General features: G+C 39.4%; 1 protein-coding gene across 1 annotated transcript in view; it reads right to left on the bottom strand.

Moving 5' to 3' along the window:
• Positions 1-502: 502 nt before the first annotated feature.
• The window catches only part of LOC136384670 (cytochrome P450 2C21-like), a 31,634-nt gene continuing 13,869 nt past the window's right edge, over positions 503-18,267 (bottom strand). Inside the window, exons 4-9 of the mRNA XM_066355128.1 lie at positions 16,657-16,817; positions 14,693-14,869; positions 13,173-13,314; positions 10,365-10,552; positions 3,891-4,032; positions 503-958 (exon numbers count right to left, since the gene is read on the bottom strand). Coding sequence (XP_066211225.1) covers positions 777-958; positions 3,891-4,032; positions 10,365-10,552; positions 13,173-13,314; positions 14,693-14,869; positions 16,657-16,817 — 992 coding nt within the window. The 3' untranslated portion in view covers positions 503-776. The remainder of the gene's footprint in view (positions 959-3,890; positions 4,033-10,364; positions 10,553-13,172; positions 13,315-14,692; positions 14,870-16,656; positions 16,818-18,267) is intronic.

Here is an 18,267-nt window from a genome sequence, read left to right as displayed (position 1 = left end):
TCCTCTTCTCTTAAGTGACTATTCAAACATTTTTCCCATTCAAAAAAATATTGACAGTGTCTTTGTGGGTTTTTTGGTTCTTTTTATAATGTGGATATACATCCTTTCAGAATATATTCATTGTGATTATTTCTCCCACTCTTTATCTTACTTTTTGATTATCTTTTTTTTGTTAAGTAAGTGGAGGGGAGATAGAGAGACAGACTTCTACATGCACCCCAACCGATATCCATCTGGCTACCCCTATCTGGGGCCTCAAATCAACCAAGCTCTCCTCAACTCAAACCAACACAGCCACTGGCTTCAAGAGCAAAGAGCGAGAGAAGGGGGACAGGGAGGAAGGGAAGATAAGCAGATGGTTGCTTCTCCTATGTGTCATGACTGGGAATCAAACCCAGAACATCCATATACTGGGCAAATGTTCTATCCATGAACCAACTGGCCAGGACAGCCTTTTGATGATCTTAAATGGTATCATTTGATGAATAGATAGAAGCTTAAATTAATTTAACTAAAGATTTATTTTACAATCTCTTATCATAAGTGCTGTCTACAGAGTTTAAGGTCATAAAGACATTCTCTTATGTCTCACACGAGAGGCTTTATAGTTTTATTTTATACAGGACGGGGGAAATTAGAAGAGACAGAGCTTAGGAATGTCATTCCTCCTGTTCAGAAAGAGGTGGGTAATGGCTCACACACTGAACAGAAAGCGTCTGGCTCATTCAGATGAGGACAGAGGGTTTTGTTCTGCAACCTGGCAGCTTGCCTCTTCTTCAGACTGGAATGAAACAGAGCTTATACTTGGGCGGTACAGAGCCTAACCCAGAGAGAGCTGGAGTGATGTCAATGTCCTTCAGATCAACCACAGGCTTCAGGGTAAAATGCTGTAAAATGTGGGTCAGTATTAAAAACAGCTCCATGCGGGCCAGGCCTTCTCCAACACAAACTCTTTTTCCTAAAAATGACACGGAAATTACATATTAATTTAATTATATTTCTGAGTTAACACACAGAGAGGCTCAAAAAATATGGAAATAAAAATAAATATATAAGTATATTAATAAAAGACTAATTAATTTATGTCTTCTCTTATCTACAATGGAACCTGGTTTCCTTCATTCTCTCAGCACCTACCTCTGTGTGCGTGCTGCAAGAAAGATTCTATTCTGTGCTCCCACGTTGGATTTGCTTTCCTGAGGCTTGTCAGTGACATCTTTCCATGCACACATACACATGCTGACCTACCCAACTGGCATGAGGCACACACTGCACTTTTCCATGGTCAGTTCCAAGGCTCAGTAACAGGTTTGTTTCTCCTCACCTGTATTCTAAAGGATAATCTTAATCTTTTCATGTCGCCACTTTAAAATTTTTCGAGAGTTTACCTTTGCCAAGTATAAAAAGACCTCAAAAATTAGGCACAGCATTATTATCCACTAATCCCCAAACAGACTGGCAATTTCAGATGTTGTCTCAAATTCCAGGGTCCCTCCACATGGAATAGTCTCCCCTCTGCTCTGCCTGCTGACACTCTCTACATTTTACTAGATCCTGTTCAGATGTCATTTACTCTATGCAACTTCTGTGACGTGCTCAGGGTATGTAACTCACTCCCCCATCTGTTTCCACAGCCTTCATTAATGTTCTAATACAGCACATGTCACATGAAGTTCTAATAATTCATCTGTCTCACTGACTGGAATATAATCTCTTAAGGTAAGGCCTTTCATCTTGAAATGATGCCTACAGTGTCAGACAAAAGCGAGTCTGCAAACCCAGTGATATGAATAGAAACTTTGACCAGGTTCATTTCACAGGAAGAAAGATAAGGCCTTTTACTCTCTCTTCTTCCCTCTGTTTCTCCTTTGGAGTGTGCTGAATATTCTCTGGGTCTCCTTCCTTTCAGGTCCATTCTGTATGTGTTTGTCTTTGGTGTTTACTCTCTGCTCAAGAAGCTGATTCCTATGACTTGCATAAACTCAGAAGTTGGTTCCTTTCTGAGTTCTGGATAAATTCAGAGGATTAGATATTGATATGGCCAGAGTATTTAATCCTCAATCCCAGCCTGTCGGACCACAGTTTAGACAGCAGCTCTATTCCTCTGCCTCTAAACGCATCACCTGTTGAGGGGTCCCATCCCTCTTTGCTAACGATCTACTTGTGTTCCAGTAATAGTCACCATCCCTTGCTCCTTTCAACCTAGGATGGTGATGTTTTTCCCCTGCTGGTGTCAGCCCCTGAGTGCTTTAGCACACCTCATTGCTTCCCTTAATCTTCTCACACTCCAAAAAACTGTCTTTGCATTAAACATTTGTGTGTTTGTGTGTGACAGACACAGAGAGGGACAGACAGGAAGGGAGAGAGATAAGAAGAATCAATTATTCATTACAGCTCCTTAATTGTTCATTGATAGCTTTCTCATATGTGCCTTGACCAGGGGGCTACAGCAGAGAAAGTGACACCTTGCTAAAGCCAGTGACCATGAGGTCATATCTATGACCCCTAGATCAAGCCAACATCCTCACACTCAAGCTGGTGAGTGCGCTCAAGCCGGTGACTTCAGGGTTTCGTACCTGGGTCCTTTGCATCCCAGTGCGAAGCTCTATCCACTGCACTACTGCCTGGTCAGGATCTTTAAATTTTTTTTAGTTGACTTTTCTGAGTATGCCACCTATTTCTTTCAGGACCCTCACAAATTAAAGGAAAGCACTGAAATAAAACTTCCTGCAAGAAAATTTCTCATACCTTCTAAATACTCTACCCTCTGCCCTGGCAACACAGAGGACAAGAGTCAGGAGCTTCTGACACTGGCCTGTAGCTCATTCTGTTAGAGCGTCATCTGAAACACCAAGGTTGTAGTTTCAATCCCCAGCCAGAGCACATACGGAAAGTGATCAATGAATATACAACTAAGTGGAACAGCAAATGAATGCTTCTCTCTCTTTCTCTTTCTCCCCCTTTCTCTCTCTGTCTCCCTAAAACAAAACAATACAAAGATAAAAAGAGTCAGAAGCTTCTGTTTCGTTCCCACAACAGCCCTTTGAAGACCATTTGTCTCTCTGTGGTCTCATTGCCTATTAATATTTGGGGACTGAAATATCAACAGAGTTTTTAGAGTTATTTCTGGGGAACAGAGGCGTGGGGAACTGGCTGCTGCCCAACCACTCACCTCGCTTGCAAAAAGCTAAGCCCTTCCCCACACCTCCATGTTAGCTGTGATGTCCATCCTTCCCTCCATGTTCCCTGAAGGAAATACTGGCTTCTTTGTGCATGTTAAGTATTGGTGAGGTTTTTTTTTGCATTTGGTAGAAATCTTGAGTTGCCTTGTAAATTGTAATCAGAGAAGTCATTGATTTTATAATGGCCCATTTTGTCCTATAATAAAGGAAGATGCGGTTTCTAGGGCGGCCATGTTTTTCTCTGCTAGGACGGTATTTTCTGCTAGCAGTAATTGCAAAGCCTTTCCAAAACCATCTTTTATATTCTTCAATTTTTATTTAATTAATTCCGCACCATTCCCGCTCAGGACCTGAATATACTCATTGTGGCTGGCCCGCAGCATGTTAATTTGCCTTCCTCTCTTTCAGAGACGGGATCTGTTTCTTATTCACACTTTATCCTTGGATCTGAGCATGAGTATGCTGCATACTCAGGGAAGTGTACTGAATGAACTGACTCTAGCAGGAGCTTTTGGCAATGTCAGTGGTGAATTATGGGACAGAACTCATTGAGCAGCCTCCAATCCAATGAGAAATAACCTGGACTTTGGGAGTGGTGCCTCTGTTCTCATGCAAATGACAATTTGTTCAGCCCAGGGTGGCCTCCCCACAAAGCCCTGCCTCATCTCTTTGGTATCTGATGTACAAATAGAATTGAAACTTGCTTACCTGCTGAAAAAGGCACGAAGTAGTCACTCCTCTTAAAGTTGCCTCTTTCATCTAAGAAGTGGCCGGGGTCAAATTGGTCTGGGTTAGGAAACTCTTTGTTATCGTGCAGGACAGAAGTTAGAGATGTGAATATCAATGTGCCCTGATATAAAAAGAAACAGACAAATTGGATTAAAGAATGTTATGCTGGGCCCTGGCCAGTTAGCTCAGCGGTAGAGCGTCGGCCTGGCGTGCGGGAGTCCCGGGTTCGATTCCCGACCAGGGCACACAGGAGAGGTGTCTATCTGCTTCTCCACCCCTCCCCCTCTCCTTCCTCTCTGTCTCTCTCTTCCTCTTCCACAGCTGAGGCTCCACTGGAGCAAAGATGGCCCGGGTGCTGAGAATGGCTCTGTGGCCTCTGCCTCAGGCGCTAGAATGGCTCTGGATGCATCAGAGCGACGTCCCAGAGGGGCAGGGCATCGCCCCCTGGTGGGTATGCCAGGTGGATCCCGGTTGGGCGCATGCGGGAGTCTGTCTGACTGCCTCCCCGTTTCCAGCTTCGGAAAAATGAAAAAAAAAAAAAAAAGAATGTTATGCAGGCCCTGTCCGGTTGGCTCACTGGTAGAGCATCTGAATGGCTTGTGTCCTGGGTTTGATTTCTGTTCAGGGCACACATAAGGTTGCTTCTCCACCCCTCCGCCTCTCACTTTCTCTATCTTTCTCTCTCTTTTCCTCCCCTTCTATAGCCATGGCTCAATTAAAATGGTCTCAGATGGGCAGAACATTGCTCCCTAGTGAGCATGCCTGGTGGATCCTGGGCAGGTGCATGCAGGAGTCTGTCACTGCCTCCCCTCCTCTCACTATATGGAAAAAAAAGTTATGTAGTTTTTTTAAAAGTCCCTTCATCAAATCTTTTTGTTTTATACATCAAATGATTGAGGTATTAAAAGAGAATTTATTTATTTTATGTCACAGAACAAATTAGTGACCAAGCCTAATAGGTCTTAAACTATATAAGCCAGTCCAAGGCACTGTTCATGGACCCCAAGGCCATCATCTTTAGTTTGTAGTCTGATATCAGCACTTGTTTTTCAGAAAACTAAGGACACTCTCTGGAGTGCACTATTATTTGAAATTGAAGGAGAAATAAATTATTTCCAGACAAAAAAAACCCCTCAAGGAATTCATTACAACCAAACCAATGTTTCAAGAAATGTTAAGGAGCCTGTTGTAAACAGATCAAATGGGGAAAAAATATGACAAAAGAGGAATACAGCTTTAAAGAATAAAATGGCAATAAACAACTACATATCAATAATAACCTTAAATGTAAATGAATTCAATTATCCAATCAAAAAACATAGGGTAGTTGCATGGATAAGAAAACAGAACCCATACATATGCTGTCTATAAGACACACCCCTCAAAACAAAAGATGCACATAGATTGAAGGTAAAATATATATCAGGCAAATGTAAATGAAAATAAAGCTGGGGTAGCAATACTTATATTAGACAAAAATGGACTTTAAAACAAAGGCTATAATAAAAGATAAAGTAAGTCACTATATAATGATAAAGGGAGCAATCCAACAGGAATATATAACCATTATAAATATCTACGCACCTAATATAGGAGCACCTCAATATATAAAGAAGACTTTGTTGAATATAATGAGTGAGATCAACAGCAATACTATAATAGTAGGAGGTTTTAATACCCCAGTAACATCACTAGATAGATCCTCAAGAAAGAAAATTAACAAAGAAACAGCAGACTTAAAGAACACACTAGATCAACTTGATTTAATAGATATCTTCAGAACCTTTCACCCTAAAGCAGCAGAATATACATTCTTTTCAAGTGCTCATGATACATTCTCTAGGATAGACCACATGTCAAGGCACAAAAGCAGTCTCAAAAAATTTAAGAAGATTGAGATCATATCAAGCACATCCTCTGATTACACAGACATGAAACTAGAAATCAAATACAACAGACAAACTGAAACATTCTCAAACATTTGAAAACTAAATAGCATGTTATTAAATAGCGAATGGATTAACAATGAGATCAAAGAAGAAATTTAAAAATTCCTAGAAACGAATGATAACGAGCATACAACAACTCAAAATTTATGGTACACAGCAAAAGCAGTGCTTGAGAGGGAAGTTCATAGCATTACAGGCATACTTTAAGAAGCTAGAAAAAGCTAAAGTAAACAACGAAACCCTGCATCTAATAGAACTAGAAAAAGAACAGCAAGTAAAGCCCAGAAGTAGTAGAAGGAAGGAAATAATAAAGATCAGAGTGGAAATAAATGACATAGAGGCTAAAGAAACAATACAGAGGATCAAAGAAACAAGGAGCTGGTTCTTTGAAAAGGTAAACAAGATCAACAAACCTTTAACCAGATTCATCAAGAAAAAAAGAGAGAGGACTCAAATAAATAAAATTAGAAATGAGACTGAAAAAATAACAACTGACACAACAGAAATACAAAAGGTTGTAAGAAAATATGAAGAACTGTATGCTAAAAAATTAGACAACCTAGATGAAATGGACAAATTCCTTGAAACATAAAATATTTTAAAATTCAATCTGGAAGAATCAGAAAACCTAAACAGACCAATTACAACAAATGAGGTCAAAACAGTTATTAAAAATCTCCCAACCAACAAAAGCCCGGGACCTGATGGCTTCACAAGTGAATTCTACCAAATATTCAAAGAAGAACTAAGTCCTATACTTCTCAAGATATTGCAAATAATTCAAGAGGAAAAAACCTTTCAAGCTCCTTTTATGAGGTGAGCATAATTCTGATTTCAAAACCAGGCAAAGACAACACAAAAACAGAAAATTATAGGCCAATATCCCTGATGAATCTAGATGCTAAAATCCTCAACAAAATATTAACCAGCCGGAATCAGCAATATATGAAAAAAATCATACACCATGATCAAGTGGGATTTATTCTGGGGAGGCAAGGCTGGGTACATATTTGCAAATCAATCAAAGTGATTCATCACATAAACAAATTGAAAGAGAAAAACCACATGATATTTTCAATAGATGCAGAAAAAACATTTAATAAAATCCAGCACCCATTCATGATCAAAACTCTCAGTAAAGTGGGAATACAGGGAATATACCTCAACATGATAAAGGCCATCTATGACAAACCCACAGCCAACATCATACTCAATGGGCAAAAGTTAAAAACAATCCCCTTAAGATCAAGAACAAGACGGGGTGCTCCCTTTCACCACTCTTATTCAACATAGTCCTGGAAGTCCTAGCCACAGCAATCAGACAAGAAGAAGAAATAAAAGGCATCCAAATTGGAAAAGAAGAAGTAAAACTATCATTATTTGCAGATGATATGATATTGTATGTAGAAAACCCTAAAGTCTCAGTTAAAAAATTATTGGACCTGATAAATGAATTCAGCAAGGTGGCAGGATATAAAATTAATACTCAAAAATCAGAGGCATTTTTATACACCAACAATGAACAGTCAGAAAGAGAAATTAAGGAAACAATTCCCTCACTACTGCAACAAAAAAATAAATAAAGTACCTAGGAGTAAATTTAACCAAGAAGACTAAAGACTTGTACTAGTAAAATTATAAAACATTGATAAAAAAAATCAAGGAAGATTGAAACAAGTGGAAGCATATACCGTGCTCATGGTTAGAAAGAATAAACATCATTAAAATGTCTATATTACCCAAAGCAATTCATAAATTCAATGCAATATCAATTAAAATACCAATGACATACTTCAAAGATACAGAAGACATATTTTTAAAATGTATATGGAACCAAAAAAGAACACGAATAGCCTCAGCAATCTTGAAAAGGAAATATAAAGTGGGAGGTATCACACTTCCGGACATCAAATTATACTACAAGGCCATGGCCATTGTACTCAAAACAGTCCGGTACTGGCATAAGAACAGGCATATAGATCAATGGAACAGAACAGAGAACCCAGAAATAAACCCATACCTTTATGGACAACAGATATTTGACAAAGGAGGTAAGAGTATACAATGGAGTAAAGACAACTGCTTCAACAAATGGTGTTGGGAAAATTGGACAGCTACCTACAAAAAAATGAAACTAGACTACCAACTTACACCATTCACAAAAATAAACTCAAAATGGATAAAAGACTTAAATGTAAGCTGTGAAACCATAAGTATGTTAGAAGAAAACATAGGCAGTAAGCTCTCTGACATCTCTCTCAGCAATATATTTGCTGATTTATTTCCATAGGCAAGGGAAATAAAAGAAAAACAAATGGGACTACATCAAACTAAAAAGCTTTTCCAGGCCCTGGCCAGTTGGCTCAGAAGTAGAGCGTCGGCCTGGTGTGCAGGAGTCTCAGACTTGATTCCCAGCCAGGACATACAGGAGAAGCGCCCATCTGCTTCTCTACCCCTCCCCCTCTCCTTGCTCTCTGTCTCTCTCTTCCCCTCCCGCAACCAAGGCTCCATTGGAGCAAAGTTGGCCCGGGCACTGAGGTTGGTTCTATGGCCTCTGCCTCAGGCGCTAGAATGGCTCTGGTTACAACAGAGCAACGCCCCAGATCGGCAGAGCATCACCCCCTGGTGGGCATGACCAGTGGATCCCGGTCGGGCGCATGCAGGAGTCTTTCTGACTGCTTCCCCATTTCCAACTTTGGAAAAATACAAAAAAAAAAAAAAAAAAAAAAAAGCTTTTGCACAGCTAAAGAAAATAAGAACAGAATAAAAAGACAAACTACACAATGGGAGAACATATTCAACAATACGTCTGATAAGGGGTTAATAAACAAAATTTATAAAGAACTTGTAGAACTCAACACCAGGAAGATAAACAATCCAATCAAAAATGGGCAAAAGAAATGAATAAACACTTCTCCAAAGAGGACATACAGACAGCCAATAGACAGATGAAAACATGCTCAACATCACTAATCATTAGAGAAATGCAAATGAAACCACAATGAGATATCACCTCACACCAGTCAGAATGGCGCTCATCAACAAAACAACACAGAATAAGTGCTGGTGAGGATGTGGAGAAAAGGGAATCCTCCTGTACTGCTAGTGGGAATGCAGACTGGTGCAGCCACTGTGGAAAACAGTATGGAGATTCTTCAAAAAATGAAAAATGAAACTGCCTTTTGACCCAGCTATCCCACTTTTAGGAATATGCACCAAGAACTCCATAGCACTGTTTCAAAAGGGGAAATGCACCCCCATGTTTATTGCAGCATTGTTCACAATAGCGAAGATCTGGAAACAGCCCAAGTGTCCGTCAGTGGATGAGTGGATTAAAAGCTGTTGTACATATATACAGTGGAATACTATGGAGCCATGAAAAAGAAGGAAATTTTACCTTTTGTGACAACATGGATGGACATGGAAACTATTATGTTAAGTGAAATAAGCCAGGCAGAGAAACAATAATATCATATGACCTCACTCATTTGAGGAATCCAATGTACAATGTGAACAAAGGAACAGAATTGAGACAGAGGAGACGGATCAAAGGGACCAGAGGAAAGAGGACAGAGGGAAAGGGGATGAGAGGATGGGATAAACCTGAAGGGAAGGGGGGAGGGCGCTATGCGGAGATGGGCAAGGGAGATGCTGAGGGGAATACGGGGGAGGACGTATGCATTCAGGGTGACACTAGAAACTATGTAAACACAATAAATTAAAATCAATAATAAAAAAAAAAGAGAAAAAAGTGCTGATGTGCCTCACCTGTGGTGGCACAGTGGAGAAAGCATTGACTTGGAATGCTGAGGTCGCCAGTTCAAAGCCCTGGGCTTTCCTGGTCAAAGCATATATGGGAATTGAGGCTTCCTGCTCCTTCCCCCTTTCTCTCTCTCTCTCTCTCTCTCTCTCTCTCTCTCTCTCTCTATCTCTCTCTCTCCTCTTTCTCTAAAATTGAATAAATAAATAAATAGTTAAAAAGTGCTGATGTCACTGAAAATCCAAGTCATTCTCTTTGAAACCAAGTATGAGGTCTTTCTCAAAACTACCTGAGTGGCTGTATTCTTATGAAAACCCTTTACTTCCCAATCAGAATGAGAAAATAGTGAGTATCCCTCCTCCTAATGCTTTCTTTCAGTTGACTTGCAGCTTTTCTTTTTTTCATGAAAAGTTTGACGAGTAAGTGACACAGACAGCTGAGGAGGCAAGGGGAGGACAGGCTGCTGGCTGAGTGGTGAGCGTAGTAAACACACACTGGAGAGCAGAGACGCGGACAGCAGACTGCGCTAACGGACATGCAGGGTGCACTGAAATCCTCGGGGAACGTAAGCGCTATTATATTTATAAAGTAGTGTCAGCAGACTAGAAGGAAAGGAACACAGAGGGTGAGGTGCCTGAGTTTTGAATGTGCAATACGTGTAGAAAGTGAAGCAGACTGTAATTCCACTACAGTGACAGTCGGAATCTGATTCCTAAGGAAAAATGGAGATGAAATATCTCTCACCTTCGGAATAAGGTATCCTCTGAAGTTAATGTCCCGGGTCACTGCATGAGGCAGATTGTTGGGAACGAGGTCACTGTATCTCTGGATCTCGTGCACCACGGCGTCCGTGTAGGGCATGTGGCTCCTGTCCTGCATGCAGGGGCTCCGGTTTCTGCCAACCACACGGTCGATCTCTTCCTGGACTTTAGCTGGCAGGGCAGGAATCAGAATGCATGTGAAATGGAACACTTGTGAAATGACTGTCTTAATTTTGGTTACATTGTGATGGGAGATAGGAAGAAAGGAAAACGACATTTGGCTACCTCCATAAGGGAGAAAAAGAAACAGATTTTTAGTTTCTTAGGCTAATTCGAGTCTCATTAGAGACTTAAATATATGTGCATGTAAAATGCAATTGTACCATGAAATTCACTTCTCAACTTTGATTCTCTATTTTGTGTATTTTTGTTTAATGGACTAGGGGGCCTGGGATCCTGAAGGATCACTACAAACCATGTAGTTTAACCTCTTTGTATATGCAGTTTTTGTTTTATTAAATGTGTAACTTCCAAGAGAGTAAGAGCTTCCCAGTATAGTAAGTGCTTAATAAATAGAGCAATTAAATGAGATGTTTAGTAGACTCAGCACAGAGGAACAAGAAGTTAACATTTATTTAGCATGAAAAATTTGATAGACATGCTACACAATTTATAATATCTCAAAATAGTTTTATGTGTTGGATATTAGTTTGTTTATCTTAAAAATGAAAAAAAGAGGACCAGAAAAGTAAATATATTTATTAAGGACATCCAGGTATTATGTGGTCTTTCTTATTCCCAAATCCACCATCTTTGAACTTAAATAAGATTGTTGTAAGTAATTTGTGTCAGTGAATTATATTTTTCCTTTACCTACAAAGTATATCATGTTAATAGCTTAAGTAGGACTATCCATTAGGTAAGAACAAATACTTATTAACTTTCCTTTTGTTGAAAAGACTCTGTGAATGTTAGGAAGTATTATCATCTCCTTAGACAGAAGAGGGCGTCATACGGGGAAAGGTAGTCATGAGCCTGAGGTCACACAGCTATGTGCTAGTAGAGCAGAACCTGCAGCCACTGTTGTTAGAGCCTATAACCCATTTTCTCTACTACCGGGTGGCTACTGTGGACATATGGGGTGTATCTACCACGTGAAGAATGGTCCTTTAATGGAGCATCTGAAAAATATGTGGCTTAATAGATATAAGGAACGAAGGGTTAGGAATTTTAGAGAAGTTTTAGACTTTGCCTTCTCAGTTTGAGAGATGAGTTTTGCTTAGAAGAGAGTGGTTAAATGCAGTGGTTAGGAGCTGCTTATAAAATCCTATGCTTAGCCAAATGTCACAGTGAAAGATAATGATGGCAAGAAAGAAAAGACAAAATATAAATGGATATGATGCAAGAAAAAAACCCACCTAGAAAATGAAAATGGAAGAGCTGGGGAAATATGACACAAGAAGGGCTTTAAATGTGTGTAGGAAAATGTCCCAAACAATTGACAGTCATAATCGACATAGGTCTTACAAGAGTTAGTGAGTTTATTTGGCTAAAAGAATCTGTGTCACATGAAAGAAATACATTGCTATGGTATACCCCAATGTGTGCAAGCAAAGTGATTTCAAGGCTGTGCTTGTAAATCGTACCTTTTGGAAAACATCGCAGTTATAATGGAGGACAGGGGACTTTAAACCAAGTAGGAAAATCTGATGCTGATGTTGGAGGGAGAAGCTCTTGAGATTTAATTATACTAACACTGTCTGCATGTACCAAACAGAAAATGACATAACAGTGGAGGAAATAACCTCCTAATATGAACTCAATAAAGAAGATGAGGTAAAATGGCAAAATTGCATTTGTAAGAGAAATCATGTTTCCGAGGAAAATTTTGTTTGCCTATTAGAGTATATTTCAAAAGATTTTTTTATTTGTGTCTAGCTCTTTGTTTAGAAAGTAAGACACTCCAGTAGGGAAAGATTATGATTTTCTTGAGTCCCTCTTTACATTGCAAATGCATTTGAGCAGCAATATATTTTGTTTGTTTGACAGAGACAGAGAGAGTCAGAGAGAGAGACAGGGACAGACATGAAAGAAGAGAGATGAGAAGCATCAGTCCTTCGTTGTGGCATCTTAGTGTCAATTGATCGCTTGTTTATTGATTGCTTTCTCATATGTACGTTGACAGGCGGGCGCTACTGCAGAGCAAGTGACCCCTTGCTCAAGCCAGTAACCTTGGGCTTCAAGCCAATGACATTGGGGCTCAAGCCAGCAACCAATGGGTCATGTCTATGATCCTATGCTCAAGTCAGTGGCCCCGCGCTCAAGCTGGTGAGCCTGCTCTCAAGTCACAACCTTGGTGTTTCGAACCTGGGTCCTCCACGTCCCAGTCCAACAGGCTATCCACTGCACCACTGCCTGGTCAGGCTGACAATGATATATTTATTAGGATATGAAAGGAATATCAAGTGATATCTTTTTCAACAAAGAAAAAGACTAATTTTTCCCAGATCCTAAGACGACCCTGCTTACTTCATCTGGTCTGATGCAGATCAAGGATATTCTACCATTACAGGAAGAACAATAACTTCTGCCCTTCAAATCTCTGCTGCACATACATTTTTTTCTCTTTTTGTACTATAATTTGAATTTAATTTCTCTAATGTTTGGAAAATGTATTAGTAATGGAAATTTTTTTTGAATATTGTCTAGACAGGTGAAGAATGGGAGAGTTGTTAGTACTGCCTGCCAATTTCAACCCGAATTTTATCTTGCCCATCGTTTGTGATCATACCTGTGACCTCTGGGTGTTTTAGCAGAAGCAGGAGTCCATATTTCAAAGTGGAGCTTGTTGTCTCTGTTCCTGCACTAAAAATATCCCACACGGTCTGGATCAAGCTTTCCATGGTAAATACAGACTGTTGATTGTGCTTTTCCTAGTAATGATGTATTAGAATTACTATAATTAGAAGAACCTTAGAGATACTGTAATGTACCTCAATATAACATCATTATTTGTTTAATTTGCTTATTTGATAAATTAATCCAGACATCAAGGATGTAATAACTGAAGGTAAAGTTAGATGACTTTTTAGGTGTCTTTTAAACAGTTAAAATAAAATCAGAGTTACAAACTTTCCGTAAGTCCTTTCTGATTCCTACTTTCTCACCCATGAGAGTCAATCAGTTTTTTAAACATAATTTTTATCAAGTCATCATGACTACTCACTGACAGTTATGTGACCTATAGTCTATTTTATCATGTCTAAATTTCTCATTCAGCCTCCAGAACCACCCACCCACTAACAGTATCACTATTTCCAATGTCACCGGCCATAACACCAACAACAGTTTCTCAGTTACAATCAAGATAACCTCTGAAAATTCCACACACTTGATCATCATTCCCTAGACCCAGTTTGTCATCTCTGTTCATATAAGCCAGAATTTCCTCTAAAACTACCTCATTTAGGGAAATTTCCTAGTAAACCTTTCCAAGGTAAACCTTTCCAAGGTAAACCATTCTAGGTTCTTATGCATTCCTGAGTTTCCTCACATGTTACACCTTGCATTTACGGAACTTATTTTATGAAAGATATATGTTGTTTGTCATTAATCTTAAATGTGTGTGTACTTGTTTGTGGATGTCTTTAAACCTGTTCCAAATAAAGAACCAGTTTTGTTTTGTTTTTTCATTTTTCTGAAGCTGGAAACAGGGAGAGACAGTCAGACAGACTCCCGCATGTGCCCGACCGGGATCCACCCGGCACGCCCACCATGGGGTGACGCTCTGCCCACCAGGGGGCGATGCTCTGCCCATCCTGGGCGTCGCCATGTTGCGACCAGAGCCACTCTAGCACCTGAGGCAGAGGCCACAGAGCCATCCCCAGCGCCGGGGCCATCCTTGCTCCAATGGAGCCTTGGCTGCTGGAGGGGAAGAGAGAGACAGAGAGGAAAGCACGGCGGAGGGGTGGAGAAGCAAATGGGCACTTCTCCTGTGTGCCCTGGCCGGGAATCGAACCCAGGTCCTCCACACGCTAGGCCGACGCTCTACCACTGAGCCAACCGGCCAGGGCCTAAGAACCAGTTCTAACAAAGTAAATACAAAGCCTTGTAAGTCATTTTTAGTGAGAATTTGGAACTATCTCAAGACACTCATTATGGTTTGTAGAAGCAACAGGTTGTATAAGTAGTTAATACATCCTTAGGAAGATGCATTCATTTTATTATCCTAATTTCACTGTGAAAGATTAAAACTAATCCATGAGTCACATCACCAACAAAGATGAAGTTGCAAATCAGGGTCTTTTATACCTTTTCCATTTGAATCAGGAAGTAGTCAATAAAGTCTCGAGGGTTATTGAGGTCCAGGGATTCCTGGTGGTCTTTTACTTTTTCCAAAATAAATTCCTTCTGTTTAACAATGATTTTAAATAATTCATTATGACATCCAGGGAGATAATGTATTAAGTGTGGGAACATATTGTAGAGCTGAAAGAGTAAAGAATCATTCATTAATTCACTCAGCAAAATATCATAGACATATATTATGTGTCAGACACTTTGTTATATGCTGAGCAGCTAAAGATGAATAAGACAAGCATCCTGCACTAGGACATACTTGGAATTTGAAAGAAAAGGAACTGGCCTGACCAGTGGTGGTGTAGGGATAGAAGATTGTCTTGGGATACAGTCGAGGTTGCAGACTTGTGTGTGGGCTCACTAGCTTGAGCACAGGTGACCAGCTTGAGCATGGGGTCATCACCATGAGTTGATGGTCACTAGCTTGAGCCCAAAGGTCACTGGCTTGAGCCCAGAAGTCTCTAACTTGAAGCCCTAGGTCACTGACTTAAGCGCAAGGTCACAAACTTGAGCAAGCAGTCACTGGTTTGGCTGAAGCCCCCACTCCCGGTCAAGACACATATGAGAAAGCAATCAATGAAAAACTAAAGTGCTGCAACTATGATTTGATGTTTTTCATCTCTGTCCCTTCCTGTCTCTCTCCATTTCTCTCTCTCTCTCTCTCCCTTTTTCTATCTCATGTGCATGGAAAAAGAAAATGGAAGGAATGGTAAATATGCAGAGTTATAGGACAACAGGACACATAAGTTACACTGCAGTTTTAAAACCGTTTAAATTCTTTTCCTAGCCATAATTCTCTAAAAGTATTCAGAAGCATACCACCTCTTTTCATGAAGGATACAACACTACTCTGTGACACCAACCTAGTGACAGAATTAGAACCCAGTTTACCCTACACATATTTCTACAGTCACCTAAAAAGTTTGCTCTCATACCCTTGTTTTGTAATGAAGACAGTGCATCAGGAAGATTAAGGAATGCTCAAGTTACTTAGCTTATTTTATTCTGGCATTTACACCCTCAAGAATATGCACACTGCCTTATTCATTAGGCCACTCCCAATCCTGGAATTTACTGACTCTTCTTTAGCTGGCTCCTACATGATCTAATACCCTGGTAGGTAGGCACTGGAACAATTTATTTGGCTGGTAGCTTGTATCAAACTAGAAAGAGAACCGAGAAATCTAGATTCTAGGTCTAGTTCATTCTTTGTCTTGGCTGCTTTGGACAATATGCTTAATATCCGTTGATGATCCAAAATGAGAAGTTGATTATTTGTTCTCCAGGGTCCTTCCCAGGTAGAACATAACATGAGCTTTTGATTTACATAGAATATTAGTTGTTAGTGATTGCATATTATGGATTACTAACATTCTCTGACAATGCAGTATAGTGAGAAATACATTTTACGCCACCACCCAATTCATCTATAGATGCAAAAATCAGAAAAAAGTTTTCTCAGAAAAATACCTTGATATCATTTGATGCACTATGAGATAATGTTTTTCTTTTTATTACTATGTTTAATGTTTTAAATTTAATTTTTCTCTTTTTTTTAAAGATTTTATTTATTGATTTTAGAGGGAGGATAGAGAGAGAGAGAAAGTTAGAAGGAGAAGCAGGAAGCATCAACTCATAGCAGTTGCTTCCCATATGTGCCTTGACCAGACAAGTGCAGGGTTTTGAACTGGTGATGTCAGCATCCCATGTCAACGCTCTATCTACTGTGCACAACAGTCCAGGCTTAAATTAAATTTTAACACACTGAATTGATTTGATAGCGCACTGATTGGTTACAAATGATAGTTTGAGAAATACTGCTTCAACCATTTTGAAATAGGCTGACAGGATCAGTCAGCATGAGCAGTAGAATAGTCAGAACATTATTTCCCATTTAGAGAGAACCTTGACTTTACCTGTATCCAGGTGGTGTTCAAAAGTCTGAAATTTTCATCAAAATAATGTAACAAGGTTAGAAATTGCTCATCATTGTACTCAAAACGGTTCTGGAAAATAATGGAGCAGATCACATTGCAGGGAGCACTGCCCATAAGGAAAGAGGGGTCACAGGGAGCCCCTGAAAAGAAAGTAAGTCAAAAGTTAGAGCGCAATTTCCATTTAAATCTTAAGTTGACTGTTTAAAATACTTGAGAAGAGTTGACTCAAAAGATTTTTTAAGTATAGGAACTAGTAGGCATGCCACCATCACTATAAACTCAGAAGGCCTAAAATAAAATGTATTGTGTTTCCCCAAGTAAAAATGTCTAATCCAGTCCAATTTACTTATTAATTTCCACCAAGTCTTCCCATGTTTACATCATTCTCCTAATAAGAGCCACAAGGTAATTCACAAGGAGGTCCTTTAAAAATTTTTTTTAAATTTTTATTTATTTATTTTACAATAAATATTACTGACTAAATTGTTTTTTTTTTTTTTTGTTTGTTTGTTTGTTTTGAGAACAAGAGAGAGAAAGGGGGAGAGATGAGAAGCATTGACTTGTAGTTGCAGCACTTTATTTGTTCACTGATTGCTTTTCAATGTGCCTTGACCAGGGGGCTCCAGCTGAGCAGGCGCCCCTTTGCTTAAGCCAGCAACCTTGGATTTGAAATCCAGTGACCATGGTCATTCTAGATCCCATGCTCAAGCCGTCAACCTCGAGGTTTTGAACTTGGGTCCTCAGCATCTCAGGCTAAAGCTCTATCCACTGTGCCACCTCTTGGTCAGGCATTGATTATAATCCACTGGGGAACTTTTTTTTTTTTCATTTTCTGTTGCATGAGGTTTTAGAACTGTTTCTATATATTTCTGCATCACTGATTCCAAATCGGAAATTCGTTTTTTGGAGCATGCTCTAGTAATTTTTATGCAATTTTAATTTCTTTTTGTTACAGTTAATGGCATGCATTGGTTTTTAAATTGGAGTTAAAGGGCAACGACTCTTGGATTGAACAGAACCACAAGGCAATTAATGTTTTACAAACATCACTTTTACATAATTGTATTTGTTTTTAAATGTAAAATTTATTATCTGATAAAAATACTCTCTTATTTTGTTTTAAGATTGAATCATGGCTTCTTCAAGTAGGCGTAAATGTAAGAATAGTCCTGGCACCTTCTGGTATTTATGTGACTGTTACACACTTCAACTTCAAAAGCACAATATTTCATCATTTGTGACACGTGCATATACTGCCTATTTTCAAGTTCCCCTTGGCGATCAAGACAAGAATTGGGCTCCTCATATTGTGTGTCATAATTGTGAAGAAATGCTTCGTGACTGGACAAAAGGAAAACGCAAAGGAATGCCTTTTGGTATTCCCATGTTTTGGCGTGAACCTAAGGACCGCAACAGTGACTGTTATTTCTGTCTGATCTATACAAAGGGCATCAGCAAGAAAAAATGCATATGATCACGTATCCTAATATTCCTTCAGCAATATGACTATCCCACAGTCTGAGACACTCCTGGTTCCAGTTTTCAATGGTTTTATATCTTCTAAGGATGAAGAAAATGAACATGGTCATC

The sequence above is a fragment of the Saccopteryx leptura genome, chromosome 13 (genome assembly GCF_036850995.1).
Source record: "Saccopteryx leptura isolate mSacLep1 chromosome 13, mSacLep1_pri_phased_curated, whole genome shotgun sequence".
NCBI classification, from domain to species: domain Eukaryota; kingdom Metazoa; phylum Chordata; class Mammalia; order Chiroptera; family Emballonuridae; genus Saccopteryx; species Saccopteryx leptura.
The sequence above is the reverse complement of the archived record's forward strand: the minus strand, read 5'-3'. Positions and strand labels throughout refer to the sequence as shown.